The sequence below is a fragment of the Papio anubis genome, chromosome 14 (assembly GCF_008728515.1).
Source record: "Papio anubis isolate 15944 chromosome 14, Panubis1.0, whole genome shotgun sequence".
Classification (NCBI taxonomy): Eukaryota; Metazoa; Chordata; class Mammalia; order Primates; family Cercopithecidae; genus Papio; species Papio anubis.
The window spans coordinates 94,103,518-94,119,570 of NC_044989.1; the positions used below are offsets into that span (position 1 = coordinate 94,103,518).

Below are 16,053 nucleotides of genomic sequence, written 5' to 3' on the forward strand. Positions count from 1 at the left end.
TTGCCCAGGATGGAGTGCAGTGGTGCAATATCAGCTCACTGCAACCTCCACCTCCCAGATTCAAGCGTTTCTCCTGCCTCAGCCTCCCAAGTAGCTGAGATTACAGGCACGTGCCATGATGCCCACCTATTTTTTGTATTTTTAGTAGAGACAGGGTTGCCCATTGCACCATGCTGCCCAGGCTGGTCTCGAACTCCCGATCTCAGGTGAACGGCCCACCTTGAACTCCCAAAGTACTGGGATTACAGGCATGAGCCACCGTGCCTGGCCCTGGCTTTTCCCTTTTTTAATCTTCATATATTCTGAGTCACATATTTCAAATTAAAAAACAAACCTTTACGCACTTCTCCTGAATATCATTTCTCTGGGAAGCGAATTTGAGTTGTGGTTTTTTACCATCCATTCCAGATTCTTCATGTTTCACTTTGCTAAGATGATGATCCGAAATCCAGTCCATGAAGACAGTTAAAAGTTCATAAACTTGCCCATTAAGTGGTACCTATATGTCAAAAATTAAATCATTCAGTTCAAAACTTCATAAAACTTCAAAGACAAGTCTTAAATTTGGTAAATAATTAAAGAATAATTTGACTAAAGTAATTCACTAAAATGTGTTAAGGACAGAGCTTCTCCAAACAAAAGAAATTCAAAATCAAAGTTTCCCAACTTGCCTGGTGCTGTGGCTCAAGCCTGCAATCCCAGCACTTTGGGAGGCTGAGGTGGGTGGATCACCTGAAGTTCCCTAGAAGTTCGAGACCAGCCTGGCCAACATGGCGAAACCTGTCTTTACTAAAAATACAAAAATTAGCTGGGCATGGTGGCGCATGCCTGTAATCCCAGTTACTTGGAAGGCTGGGGCAGGAGAATCACTTGAATCCAGGAGGTGGAGGCTGCAGTGAGCCGAGACTGCACCACTGCACACCGGTCTGGGAAAAAGAGCAAGACTCCATCTCAAAAAAGAAAAAACAACAACAAAAAAAAACAAACACACACAAAAACCTCCCCATCTAATATTAAAAACATGTTAAATGACGACTGAGAGAAGGCAAGAAAAGTCATCATAATTAGGAAGTTAAAATAACTTGTACCTTATTACTAAAAGAAAACTTTTCATAAAAATTCTTTATCCAAGTTTGATAAGATGGAAAAAAAGTAAAATTAGCCTTAACTCAAGAGCATGAACCTACCACAATTAAAAGACTAAAAAAAATTAAAGGTTTCCAGAGCTAAAGAATTTCCACTATGAAACTTCCTATCTTTTTATTCTCACAAAAATTGTTACTTTGTCTTTCCAGTATATCATTCAATACACATATGAACTTTTTTCCCCTAGAAATCTTGTCCTCCGAGAGTCTACCAAAATGAAAAGTAAAATAACAAAGTAATTTATAAATTTAATTAGACTAATTTTAAGTATTATTACAAAACACATTTCTAATTTAATTCAATTTTTTAAAAATAAGATACCACTACACATATCCACCTTAAGCAGGGAACTATGTTAAATTTATTTATTTTTTTAATCTGCAGGCCAGGCATGGTGGCTCACGCCTATAATCCCAGCACTTTGGGAGGCAGAGGCAGCTGGATCACCTGAGGTCAGGAGATCGAGACCAGCCTAGCCAACATGGTGAAACCCTGTCTCTACTAAAAATACAAAAAATAGCCAGGTGTGGTGGTGGGTGCCTGTAATCCCATTTCTTCAGGAGGCTTGAACCCAGAAGGCAGAGGCTGCAGTGAGCCAAGGTTGTGCCACTGCACTCCAGCCTGGGTGATAGAGTGAGACCCCCATCTCAAAAAAAAATAAAATTAAAAATATTAATAAATTAAAAAATAAAAAAACAAAAAAATTCAAAGACAGAGAAATATAAAAGCAAATTAATAAAAAGGCAATATTAAGTCAATGGCAATCCACAAAATCAGAATGAATAAAGACAAAATGATAAATAGTAGCATTAGTGCATTATTCTGAAGAGCAATTTTTCACTTTCTCAATTTTTTTCAAATAGAAACTAACTCCCTTTAGATGAAAACTTCAATTATCTTCAGTCCCTGAATATAAAATCTGTACCTTTTCAATTTACTCCAATTTTCTCAATTTATAAAGAACTAGAAAATTTATCAAAATATCTGAATGATCAAAGCCCATAATAAGATACTACTACACACCCACTGGAAGGGTCAAAATGAACAAAACTGAAAACACCAAATGTTGACAAGGTTGTGGAGCAACCAAAACTTTGATACACTGTTAATGGGAGTATAAAACAGTACAACCAATTTGGAAAACTGTCAGTTTCTTAAAAACATACATCTACCTTTATCTACTTTATGACCCAGAGATTGTAGTCCTGGTATATACCCAAAACAAATGAAAACATATATCCATAAAAACCCTGCACATCAATATTCGTAGCAGCTTTATTTATTGCAGACAAAAACTAGAAAAAGCCCAGGTGTCTATCAACAGAAGAATGAAGGAACAAACTCTGATACATTAATACAATGAAAAACTATTGAGCAATAGTAGGGAACAAACTACTGATACACTTATAATTATGCTGACAAAAGCCTTACACAAACAAGTACACACAATACAATTCCACTGACCAAATGTCTCACACAGGCAAAACTAATTTCTGCAAAACTTCTGGCAGAAAAGAATGACCAGGAAAGGACATGAGAGAACTTCCTAAGATAGTTGAAAGTTCTATATTCCAGTACAGTGGAAATATTCTACATTTGGTTGTAGGCAACATAAATATTTATCAAAATTAATCAAACTTTACGCTACAGGATTTGTGCATTATGTTACCACATGTAATTTATATCTCAAATTTTACAAATTCTTAGGGAAAAAAAGATACATGGAAATCCATTCAGGGATGGGTTGCAGTCTTGACTGAAAAATAGCAAATGCTTGTGGAGTGTCAAAACATACTAAGCAATAAAGCCACGAATGAAGTGTCAATGATACTGTACCTGAAACACTGCCAAAATATAATAGTTTTGTTTTTGCAAATGAAAGTATATTTTAAATATTCTTGAGATATTTCCCTATTAAGAAAGTATTATGGTGAATCCTTTCTCTTTTCAAAGAGAAAAGATTAAAGCACAAGAGAAATCTTCCTGGCTTTCCATTGGAGAAATTTTCAATCATATCATACCTTGTAAGTTTTTGAAACTGGTGCTTTTTCTTGTTTTAAACTTTTCATTTCATGAACAGCATGGGAACTTCCTTTCAATCTCTGTATTGTCATAAACTCGTACTTCCTCTGCAACAGTACATATGCATGAATTAAAGGACAATTGTATCAAAATGAGTAAACTCAAAGGCAATCATCTAAAAATATACTTATGTCTGTAAAGAACAGGCAACTTACCTGTAAATTATCTAAACGAGCTTGAACTCTTTTCGCCTGAATGTCCATCTTCCTGTTTTCCTCACTTGCTTCATTCAACTAAAGGGTAGAAAAAGTTAGATATTTCAATCTAAACCTTCAACTGGTTTCATACTAAGGGTTCTCAATCTACTTTTCCCTAAAATATTAATGATTCGTAAGATAATTTACTTTATCTTATGAAAAATGTACAAGACACCAGATGTCTTAAAAGCATATACATATATTTTAGTGGAAAATGCTTTTATTAATAAGTAAATTGTTATTAGAACTATAACATATATAAAGAAAAGTATAAAATCCTAAGTATGCAGTACAATGAGCTATAACTGGGATTGCATTACTGGGATTATGTGTGTGTGTGTGTGTGTGCATATACTGATATGTATACGTATGGAAGAACTGACATATTTACCATATTGAGTCTTCCTATACATGAACATATCTTCAATTTATTTAGGTTTTATTTTCTTTTAATAATGTTTTGTAGTTTTCAGTAGTGATGTCTTGCACATCTCCCTTTAGATTTATTCCTGGGTATCCAATTACTTTTTTATGATGTTACTTATGGTATCTTACAATAAAATTTATGATATATATACACCATGAATAGAATACTATGTGGCCATAGAAAAGAATGAAATCATGTCTTTTGCAGCAACATGGATGGAGTTGGAGGTCATTAATCCTAAGTGAAATAACTTAGAAACAGAAAATTAAATACTGTATGTTCTCACTTATAAGTCAAAGATAAACAACGGGTACACACATACAGACATAAACATGGAAATAACAGATACTGGGGACTCCAAAAGGGAAGGGGGGAGAAGGGTAGGTGTGGAAAATTAACCTATTGGGTACAATGTTCACTATTTCAGTGAAGAGTACATTTTAGAAGCCCAGACCTCACTGTTAGACAATATATCCACGTAACAAAGCTGCCCATGTACCCTCTGAATCTAAAATAATTTTCTTAAAAAATGAAAAGTAGCTTTTTGAAAAAATAAAAAAACAAACAAACCATGAGCTAGACTAAGAAAAAAAGAAGAGGTTGAGTGCAGTAGCTCACACCTGTAATCCCAGCACTTTGGGAGGGTGAGGCAGGAGGATCACTTGAGCCCAGTTCAACACCAGCCTCAGCAACACAGTAAGACCTCATCTCTACAACAAAATTTAAAAATTAACCAGAGGTGGTGGCGCATGCCTGCAGTCCCAGCTACTAAGCAGGCTGAGGTAGAAGGGTGGTTTAAGTCCTGGAGGTTAAGGTTACAGCAAGCCGTGGTGATGCCACTGCACTTCAGCCTGGGAAACAGATGGAGACAGTCAAAACAAAAAAAAACATAGAGAAAGAAAGAAAAGGAAGAGAAGAAATAGTACCAAGAGAAGGAAGGGAAGAAAAGAGAAAAAGAAAGCAGGGGGAGGGGAGGGGAAGAAGGGAAGAAGAAGAAAGAAAAATAAGAAAAGAAAAAAGGAGAAAAGACCCAAATAGATAAAATCGGAAACAAAAAAAGGAGACATTACAAGTGGTACTACAGAAATACAAGGATCACTAGAGACTACAGAGATCATTATGAAAGAACTATATGCCAACAAACTGGAAAACCCAGAGGAAATGGATAAATTCCTAGGCACATAAAACCTACCAAGACTGAATCAAGAATAGAAAACTAGAACAGACCAATAACAAGTAACAAGACTGAATCATGGTCAAAAGTTTCCCAGCAAAGTAAAGCCCAAACTAAATGGCTTCACTGCTGAACTGTACTTTTAAATTCACTAAATGGTTTCACTGCTGAATTCAAACTTTTAAAGAACAAATACCAATTCTTCTCAGACTATCCCAAAAACCTCAAGGGTAGAGAATTCTTCCAAACTCATTGTACAAAGCCAGCATTACCCTGATACCAAAACCAAACCAAGACACAACAAGAAAACTCCAGGCCAATAGTCCTGATGAACATAGATGCTAAAATCCTCAACAAAATATTAGCAAACCAAATTCAACAACACACCAAAAAGATAATATACCATAACCAAGTGAGATTTATCCCAGGGAAACAAGGAAGGCTCAAATATGCAAATAAAAAAATGTGATATATCACGTTTTAACAGAATAACAATGAAGTATAAAAACCTTACGATCACTTCAATAGACACAGAAAAAGTATGATAAAATTCAACATCTCTTCACAGTAAAAACTCTCAACAAATTAGGTACAGAAGGAATGTACTTCAACACACTAAAAGCTATCTGTAACAAACCCACAATTAACATCTTACTGAACAGGGAAAAGCTGAAAATTTTTCCCCTAAGAACTAGAACAAGACAAGGATGCCCATTCTCACCACTCTTGTTCAACATGGTACTAGAAGTACTAGCTAGAGTAATTAAGTAAGAAAAAGAAATAAAAGACATCCAAATTGGAAATAACAGGCTAGGTGTGGTGACTCATGCCTGTAATCCCAGCAATATGGGAGGCTGAGGCAGGCAGATCACCTGAGGCCAGGAGTTCAAGACCAGCCTGGCCAACACAGCAAAACCCCATCTCTACTAAAAATACAAAAATTAGCCAGATGTGGTGGCGCATGCTTGTAATCTCAGCTACTCGAGAGGCTGAGGCAGGAGAATGGTGTGAACTCAGGAGGCGGATGTTGCAGTGAGCAGATATCGTGCCACTGTACTCCAGCCTGGGCGACAGAGCGCGACTCCATCTCAAAAAAACAAACAAAAAACAAATTGGAAATAAGTCAACTTGTCCTTCTTTGCAGATGACATGATCTTCAATGCAAAGAAACTGACAGGCTCCACCAAAAATTTCTTAGAACTGATAAATTCAGTAAAGTTGAAGGACACAAAATCAACATACAAAAATCAGTAGCATTTCCAAACACTAACAACAAACTAACTGAAAAAGAAATAAAGAAATCTATCCTGTTTACAATGGCTACAAAAATAAAATAAAATACCTGGGAATAAATGTAATCAAGGAAGTGAAAGATTTCCACAATGAAAACTATAAAACACTGATGAATGAAATTGAAGATCACACACACAAAAAGAAAAGATATTTCATATTCATGGACTGGAACAATTAATACTGTCAAAATAACCAAAGTCATCTATAGATTCAACATAATGTCTATTAAAATACCAACAACATGCTTCACAGAAATAGAAAAAAATCCTAAAATGTGTATGAAATCACGAAAGACCCAAATAAGCAAAAGCAATCCTGTGTGAAAACAACAAACCCAGAGGCATCACACTAAACTCAAAATACACTACAAAATTGTAGTAACCAGAACAGCATAGTACTGGCATAAAAATAGACACATAGACTAATGGAACAGCATAGAGAACTCAGAAATAAATCCACACATTTATGGCCAACTGATTTTCTACAAAGGTGCCATGAGCATTAATAAGGGAGATGACAGTCTCCTCAACAAATGGTGCTGGGAAATGGATATCCATATGCCTAAGAATAAAACTAGACCCCATCTCTCATCACAGACAAAAATCAACCCAAAATGAATTAAAGACTTTGAAATATAAGACCCAAAACTATGAAACTACTAGAGGAAAAAGTGGGAAATAGTTCAGGACACTCGCCTGGGCAAAGATATTATGGATAAGACCTCAAAAGCACAAGCAACAAAAGCAAAAACAGACAATTGAGTTTGGAAACAATAAAAAGAAAAATGATACAACCTGCAGAATAGGAGAAAATATATGCAAACTATTCATCCAACAAGGATGAAAATCCAGACAATACAACGAACTCAATAGCAAAAAAAAAAAAATCCAAATAAAAAAATGGGTAAATAATCTGAAGAGACATTTCTCAAACAAAGGCATACAAATAGTCAACAGGTATATGAAAAAATGCTCAGTATCACTAATCATCAGGTTAATGCAAATCGAAACCATGATCAGGTATCAATCTCATCCCAGTTAGAATGGTTATGAAGAAGACAAAAAGTAATAAACGTTGGTGATGATGTGGAGAAGGAAAACTCTTTTACATTGTTGGTGGGGATATAAATTAGCACAACCATTATGAAAAACAGTATTCAGGTTCCCCAAAAAACTAAAATCATAACTACCATATGATCCTGCAATACCACTTCTGGGTATATATTCACAGGAAAGAAAATCAGTATATTGAAGAGATATCTGCACTCCCATGTTTACTGCAGTAGTAGGTGCAATAGCCAAAGTATGGAAAGTTGCTAACCCATGTGTCCATCAATAGATAAATTTATAAAGAAAATGTAGTGTATACATAAACAATGAAATACTATTCAGCTATGAAAAAGAACAAAATCTTGTTATTTGCTGCAACATGGATGAGCCTGAAAGACCTTATGTTAAGTGAAATAAGTCAAGCACAGAACGATAAATACCACATGTTCTTACTCATGTGGAAGCTAAAAAACAAGTTGATCTCACAGAAGTACAGAATATAATATTGGTTATTAGAGGTTGCAAAGGCTATGGAAAGGAAGGAATGGAGAGAAGTTGGTTAACAGACACAAAATTAGAACTGGATGGGGGGCCGGGTGCAGTGGCTCAGGCCTGTAATCCAAGCACTTTGGGAAGCTGAGAAGCAGGTGGATCACTTGAAGCCAGGCATTTGAGACCACCCTGGCCAACATGGTGAAACCCCATCTCTACTAAAAATACAAAAATTAGCCGGGTGTGGTGGTGGGTGCCTGAAATCCCAGATACTTGGGAGGCTGAGGCAGGAGAATCGCTTGAGTCCAGGAGGTAGAGGTTGCAGTGAGCCGAGATCAAGTCACTGCACTCCTGCCTGGGCAACAGAGTGAGACTCATCTCAAACAAAACAAAACAAAACAAAACAAAAAGAAGAACTAGATAGGAGGAGTAAGTTCTAGCTTTACAGCACTACAGGGTAACTACAATCAAGAATTTATGGTATATTTTCTAATAGAAAAAGAGAGGATTTTGAATATTTCCAATACAAAGAAATGATAAATGTTGAGTAGACGGATTTGCTAATTACTCTGATTGATCATTACACATTACTGTATCGAATATCACTGTACCCCATAATTATGCACAATTATGTCAATTAAAAATAATTTTAAAACCCCATTCGATGGAATTCTTAAATTCAACTGATGTGTTTTTTAGTTTTCAAATTTCAATTTAATTCCTTTCCACAGACTTACTATATAGGCAAAAATGTACCTATGCTAGGAATTCTCTAATGAAGCTGTCAATCTATTTTTCTACTTTCTTGAATATATTAATCATTATTTTAAAGTCATTGCCTGTTAAATGTGGATCACTTGCAAGTACGCTTATATTCTCTGGGGTTTTCTTCTTCATTTTGAGTTATGCAATTCTGTCTTTTGATATACTTATTTTGTATAGAATGAAAGACATATTTTCCTCTGCTAGGCATTTAAACTGAGGAGTAAGCACCTTAATCTGATCAGGAACTGCACTTAATCAAGGCCAGGTTTCAATTTAGGAAAGTTCTGTCTCCCTCTAATTCACCCAGTCCCAAGGCACAACCCTGCTCCTTTCAACTGAGATCTTGGGGTGTTCACTGGGACTATCTCCCCATGATGAGGCTTGAACATTAATCCTTGCCTCCTCAGTTCGGCTAGACTTAACGAGAAATGCTTTTAAATTATTAGAAAATGTATATCCAGTGTTAGCATAAATTACTGTGTAAGTCAGTCACAGAAATAACATATCTTTTTCTTCAGCAATTTCAAAGTACATGTCATTCATCTGGCCAGGAGCTGGCTAAATATGCCCATTGCTTGTTTTCTTAAATACAGTCGTTGTGGAACACAGCCACACTCATTCACTTATTGCCTATGGCTGTTTTTGCATTATGATGGCAGAGCTGGGTCACTGAAAGAGAGACCACATGGCCTACAAAGCCCAAAATACTTACTATCTAGTCCTTAACAGAAAAAGTGTGCTGACCTCTGATCTATTCTTAGCAAAGAAACCATAAAAAAGCATTCTGCCAAATTTTTTCAGTTTGTACACATTAGCTCATAAATCCAATTACCAATAGGTCCACATATTTAATAATCCACATATCCACCCCAATTACCACACACGCATGCAACCACATGCAAAATTATTAAGGATTACAGAAACCTAAGAGAGGGGTATGGGCAACAGTTTATCTAGCTAGGAATTTTTTAAATCGTCACGAGAGAGTGGTAGAATGAGACTGTAATGAGAAAAAGTGATCTCTCCAGGGATAAAGCGGGATTCCAAACAGACAACAGGCCATCAGATTCATAGTCCAATAGTAACAGTCATAAATGAACTGAGGAAAGCCAAAGAATTAGAATCAGGTGAGAAACAGGGCACCTATGTATCACTGCCAAGGAGCAGGACCACAACAAGTAGAGATTAAAGGGAAACAAAAGCAGAAACAGAAAAGGACAGCTGGCAAAGGACCTCCAGGAGAGTCTGAGGCTTAAGTTACATTTTATAATCCGTACAGATTCCCAGCCCAATGCTTTCATTTTCAAAGTGACGGGGTTTACTCCAGTTTCTGCTCCAACATCTACTCCCCACACAATCTAAAACATACATAATCATTCTCTTGTCTCTCTTTAACATACTCCTTTACTTTCACATCTTTCTGCCAAAAACTGGCAGAGGGAAGGAAAAAAATAGACATAACTCACAAAAATATTTATGTTATGCAACTTTGGTATTATGTATTAATCTAAATTACAATGCTTTTTTTAAATTTTTTTTTTTTTTTGAGATGGAGTCTCCTTCTGTCGCCCAGGCTGGAGTGCAGTGGCACGATCTCAGCTCACTGAAAGCTCCGCCTCCTGGGTTCACGCCATTCTCCTGCCTCAGCCTACCAAGTAGCTGGGACTACAGGCGCCTGCCACCTCGCCCAGCTAATTTTTTTTGTATTTTTAGTAGAGACGGGGTTTCACTGTGTTAGCCAGGATGGTCTCGATCTCCTGACCTCGTGATCCACCTGTCTTGGCCTCCCAAAGTGCTGGGATTACATGCGTGAGCCACCGTGCCCGGCCTACAATACTTATTTACAAGTATACTGCAATGTGATACCAGTTTATAACCATGAGAACACGAGCAACGTGAAGGTCTGAGTCTAGCACGATGCCTAGGATATAACAGACACTCAAAAATAAATGAATGTTAAATAAGTAGTGATAAATAATAAGTAATAAAGCCAGAGATCAGTACCTAAAAATGTAATTAGTTCTCAGGTTATCAGGTTTTTTCTTTTGCTTGTCTTTTTTTCCTTTGCCTGTCAGTTGGTTGTAGAATAAAGAAAGAAACCAAAGAGTTGAAGAATATTTTATTTACATTTGGAAGTATTTTAAAATAAAGCTAACAAATGTAATCCAAATTTTCTCTAGCCGAAACGTGTTCTAAGGCTGACTTTAATTTGTTGTATATAAAATATGGTTCTTAGAATGTCTTATATCCAATATATATTAAAACAGGCCTTACCTGTTTTTTTAAGGTATCATTCAATTCTTTCAATGCATCAAAAGAGGACCTCAGTCTCTTGGTTTCTTTATTCTTTTCCTTAAGAACTTCAGTTAAGTGTTCAACTTCTGCATCATGTTGCTAGGAGGAGAAAAAAGAAACAACTTTGACCTAAAACTTGTAAGGATTGTATATCACTAATACTATGGAACACGAATTAATTACAAGTAAGAACTCCTTCAATCACAAAACCTTTAATCACCGTATTTAAGCACAAGTGACTAGTGTGGCAAATAATTTATAAAAACCATGCAATCTACCAAGATAACAACAAAACATCAAAGGCATTTACAACATACTTATTAAAACATATTAGCATTTACAAAGTAGCAGTAAGTCTACTTTCTGCTTCTGCTCAGAAAAATCCACTCACACAAACTCACAGAAATAATTTGTTTGACATCATGGAATAATAAAACAATAAAGAATTTCTGATATTCTTCAAGAGATGAGTAAGCTATTTATGGCTTTATAAAGTGTATAATTTACATTACCCTTGAGAAATAAAAGAAATCTTTTATAAAACCAACTAATTTCTTGTCCTCATAAAGCAGCTAAAATTTTTGATGCCTGCTTTTCATCTCAAAACATGTTAAATACATAATACAATTTCTGAGCCCCAAACTATTTGACTCTTCTTAATCAGTTTTAAAAATAACTCAGATCAACTTTCCCTCTAATTACATTTAAATGGGATAGCATGTTTTAGATTTTAAATGTGAACACTTAATAGTTTCACCTTTCACTCTCAACCTACTCACAGTTTTAAAACAAGTCTCTACAGGAAAAAAAAAATTGAATTAATTCCCTTCTTCCAAGTAATGATAGAAATATGATGAAAATAAGGCAATTATCTTTATACTTAATAAAACAGATACACAAATCTAAACAGAGAGAATCAAGAACAAGACTAAAATGGAGAGATCAGAGAATCTAAGCATTCTTTAGCCCTGTGAAAAAAATCCAATATTCTAAGAAGTTAATCTTTGTATGATTTTACTATATTAATTCCTTTAATAACTTAGGATATAGTCACAAATAGTTATTTTTAAAACTAATATTTTCATTGTCCAACTTTTTCCATATCTAAAAGATATAAAAACATACGCATTCCATTTCTGGCACAGCAGGATAAGCTCAATACAGTCTTCTCCCACTGATTACAGCGAAAAGCCCTAATTACATACAACAACTAACTGACAACTGTGAAAAGAAAAAAGGGGAGGACATTGTGATGGGAGAGAACACTTGTAGAAGCAACTCTCAAGGGTAAAGTTTCCTGCATTTTTGTTTTTCCTCTTCTGTCAATATTTTGCCTCAGGGTGGGTCCCAGACACGGAGAAGCAGAACAAAAACTTCCACTAGCTGGGCACAGTGGTACACATCTATAGTCCCAGCCACTCAGGAGGCTGAGGGACGAAGATGACTTGAGGGTGCAATGAGCTATGATGACGTCTGTGAATAGCCACTGCACTCCAGCCTGGGCAACACAGTGACTCTGTCTCTGCAACAATTAAAAAAAATTTTTTTTTTTTAATTTCCACTAAAGCTCTAAAAAATGTCCACTGAAGAATGAGAGAAAACCAGTCTTCCTGCAGGAAAATCAGGAAGAGGGGCCCCGACGAGCCAGAGTGTAGGGAGAATCCCGCCGAAGAGAGATTCAGAGAGGATCCTCTCGCTCTGGTGTTTACGAACCTGTACAAATTGGGCTCACCTTTGAGCCGCTCAGGCACAAGACAGACCAAAAGCAGTAGAGCAAACACTTGGAGAATGGAGCTCAGTTTAAAACCATTACCTAAGTCTTGGCTAACACTTCAATGCCTCTTTACCTGCACAAAAAAGACCCAGAGCACCACAGCAAAAGCTTTGAGAAATGCATCAGGATTTTAAACTGTTACCCAAGTCTCAGACTGACCTTTAAGAGGCACAGGCACAAGACAACTCCACAGCAACACTGCAAAGGCTTTGAAAGCTGAACTGAGATGAAAGCCACTGCCCAGAGGAGGTGAGAAAAAACTGAGGCCTGGCCAGGCACGCCTGTGATTCCAGCAGTTTGGCAGACCAAGGCAGGTGGATTGCTTGAGGTCAGGAGTTCAAGACCAGCCTGACCAACATGGTGAAACCCCATCTCTACTAAAAATACAAAAAAATTAGCCGGGCATGGTGGTGGGCGCCTGTATTCCCAGCTACTCAGGAGGCTGAGGTAGGAGAATCGCTTGAACCCAGGAAGTGGAGGTTGCAGTTAGCTGAGATCGCACCACTGTACTCCAGCCTGGACAACAGAGCAAGACTATCTCAAAAAAAAAAAAAAAAAAAAGAGAGGCCTAAATCTAATTGGGCTGAATGCTTTAAAATCAACATTCTCCAGAGGGTAACAATAGAACCCAAAATCTATACATTAACCAGAAGGTCTTGAATATACCCTAAAAATCACCGAACATACCAAGAACCAAAGAATGTAACTAAGCCTCAAGAAAAAAGACAATCAACAGATCCCAATCTCGAGATGATACAGGTGATACATAGTTTTTAAACTATGCTTCATGAGGTAAAAGTAAATATATATAAATGTAAATATAAACACAGAAATGCTTATGAGAAAAACAAAAATAAATGCTTTAAACAACTTGAAATTTTAGAATGTTTAAATATCAAAAATAAAAATTTCACTAAATGGGCTCAATAGCAACATGGAGATTAAAAAAGAAGTAATGAACTTTAAGATGGATCAAGAAATTATCTGAAGAACACTGAATAAAATAATGGGAAAAAAGGAATGGAACCTCAGAAATCTCTGGGGAAACAGCACAAGGAGTCACTGGAGATCCAGGAGGAGACAAGAAAGAAAGTGGAAAAAATATTTCATGAAATATTGGCTGAAGATTCCCCAAATTTGGCAAAAGACAGACATTTCCAAATTCAAGCTCAGTTAACCACAAACAGAACAAACTGAAAGAAAACTATGTCAAGAAACACTGTAAATAAACTGCTACTGAAAACCAAAGACAAAGAAAAATCATAAAATGATGCTATTAACATGACATTCTGGAAAAGGTGGATGTACTGGGTGGGGGGGGAAATAGGTCAGTGGTTGCCAGGGGCTGAGGCTGGAGGAAAGGGATAGCTACAAGAGAGCGTAAGGGAACTGCTGGTGAGCTGAACTATTCTTGATCTTGATGATGGTTGTGATTACAAAACTGTATGCATTTTTCAAAACTCACAGAAATGTACAACAGACAATGAATTTTACTCCAAGTAAGTCATATGTACAGTAATGTATGTCTTGATATGACGCAAGGTATATTATCCCACTTATATAATATCCTTGTCAAAAATATTTTATCGTTAGGAAGCAATCAGGAAAATCCACAATGTGACATATAAGACTTCTGGCCTGAACTCTTCAAAGAAAAAGCTCACGAAAAACAAAAAAGCTGAGGTTAAGTGCTCTAGATTCATAGAAACCAAAAAAGATACAACAACCAAATATAACGCACGAATCTTGTCTAGTTCCTTGATCAAACAAATGACCCACCCCTACAAACAATAAAAGACATACTGAAGACCAACTGAAAAAGTAAATATGGACTATAAATAAGTTATTTAGTTAGCATTAATTTCCTGATATGCTAATGGTCTGGAGAATGTCTTTATTCTTAAGAGATACTTACTGAGGTACTTAGTGACAGAACCATGATTTTTACAAACTGCTTTCATATGGATCAGGAAAAAGGGGGTGTGTGTGTGTGTGTGTGTAGGTGAGGAGGAGGAAGGGAAGGAGAAATAAGCAAATGTGGCAAAATGTTAGTAACTAGTGAATCTAAGAAGAAAAGAAGAAATATACCACTCTAACATCAAAGGCTATATAGTTACCTCTTTCATAATTTGAAATCTTGTAAGAACCTCTTCTTCCACACCTTTAATTTTACTCAAGGCATTTTCATGTCTGAAAAGCAGTTGTTCTCTTTCGAGTAAAAAACTTTCTCGCTTTTGAAGTTCTTCAGCAAACTTCTGTTGTGCTGCAGTTTCACACTGTATCAAAATGGCAGATTTTAATGCTCTTGAAAAGTCACAAATTCTGCAAATTCTATTCCTATTGGCTAACATTGTGGTTTAACCAAGTGGTTTTCAGGAACACAGGGGTACCTAAGGACAATCTGGATTATAGTAGCTAGACTAGCATAGCAAGTAAACTTGTACAGAAATTATATCTTGATTTTAAATGATAACACACTATAGTAAGAGTCCACTGCGATGATGCAAGAGAACCTGGGGTCCAAAATGGATCAGTGCTACGCAGATTTAGTTCCCGATCCAGTTTAAATTCCATGCTCCACTTCCACATCACAGTCCACCTATGCCCTTCCCTCCCTCACCTTGTTGTCTATCACCTTGGACTGAAAGAATGAGGCCTGGATTAGCACACTGACCATCTTCCCTGGCCCCATGCTACTCAGTTCAGTACCACTGGAGAAAAAAAAAAACAAATCACACACCATGAAAAGTGGCCCCATTGCAAATTCATGGTCTCAATCCTGTACTAGATTCTCAATGCAGTCCAAAAATCTTTTTATATGTTCACAGCCAGCTCTCTCTCCCTCACTCTCCAAAGTGTCTATTTTGAGCCTTCTCCATTCTATTAATTTGGAATACATCATGTCCTATATACCACTCTCTGTGAATAGCCTCGTCTCTAACTTCACAGGGAGAAAAACAGAAGACAAAGTCAAGTCCAAAGAGTCTACTTAACATCCCTACCAAGGTGACAGAGATATCTATTACCTCAAACATTTATTCTTTCTTTGTGTTGAGAACATTACAATTCTTCTTCTCTAGCTACTTTAAAATATACGATAAATTATCATTAACTATAATTTCCCTACTGTACTAGTAAACACTGAAACTTACGCCTATCTAACTGTATTTTTATACCCATTAACTAACCTCTCTTCACCCCTGCTACCCTTCCCCTCCCAGCCTCTGGTAACCACTATTCTAGCTCTATTTCTATGAGATCCATTTCTTTAGTTCCCACCCCACACGAGTGAGAACATGCAATGTCTGTCCTTCTGTGCCTGGCTTATTTCTCTTAATATAATGACCTCCAATTCTATC

General features: G+C 36.5%; 1 protein-coding gene across 9 annotated transcripts in view; it reads right to left on the minus strand.

Moving 5' to 3' along the window:
* The window catches only part of CCDC138 (coiled-coil domain containing 138), a 128,594-nt gene that overhangs the window by 103,338 nt on the left and 9,203 nt on the right, over positions 1–16,053 (minus strand). For all 9 annotated transcript variants that reach the window (XM_017947837.3, XM_021925167.2, XM_017947838.3 and 6 more), the window contains 5 exons: positions 14,812–14,970; positions 10,900–11,019; positions 3,384–3,461; positions 3,168–3,275; positions 335–499 (listed from right to left, as the gene is read on the minus strand). In XM_017947837.3, the coding sequence (XP_017803326.3) occupies positions 335–499; positions 3,168–3,275; positions 3,384–3,461; positions 10,900–11,019; positions 14,812–14,970 (630 nt within the window). The remainder of the gene's footprint in view (positions 1–334; positions 500–3,167; positions 3,276–3,383; positions 3,462–10,899; positions 11,020–14,811; positions 14,971–16,053) is intronic.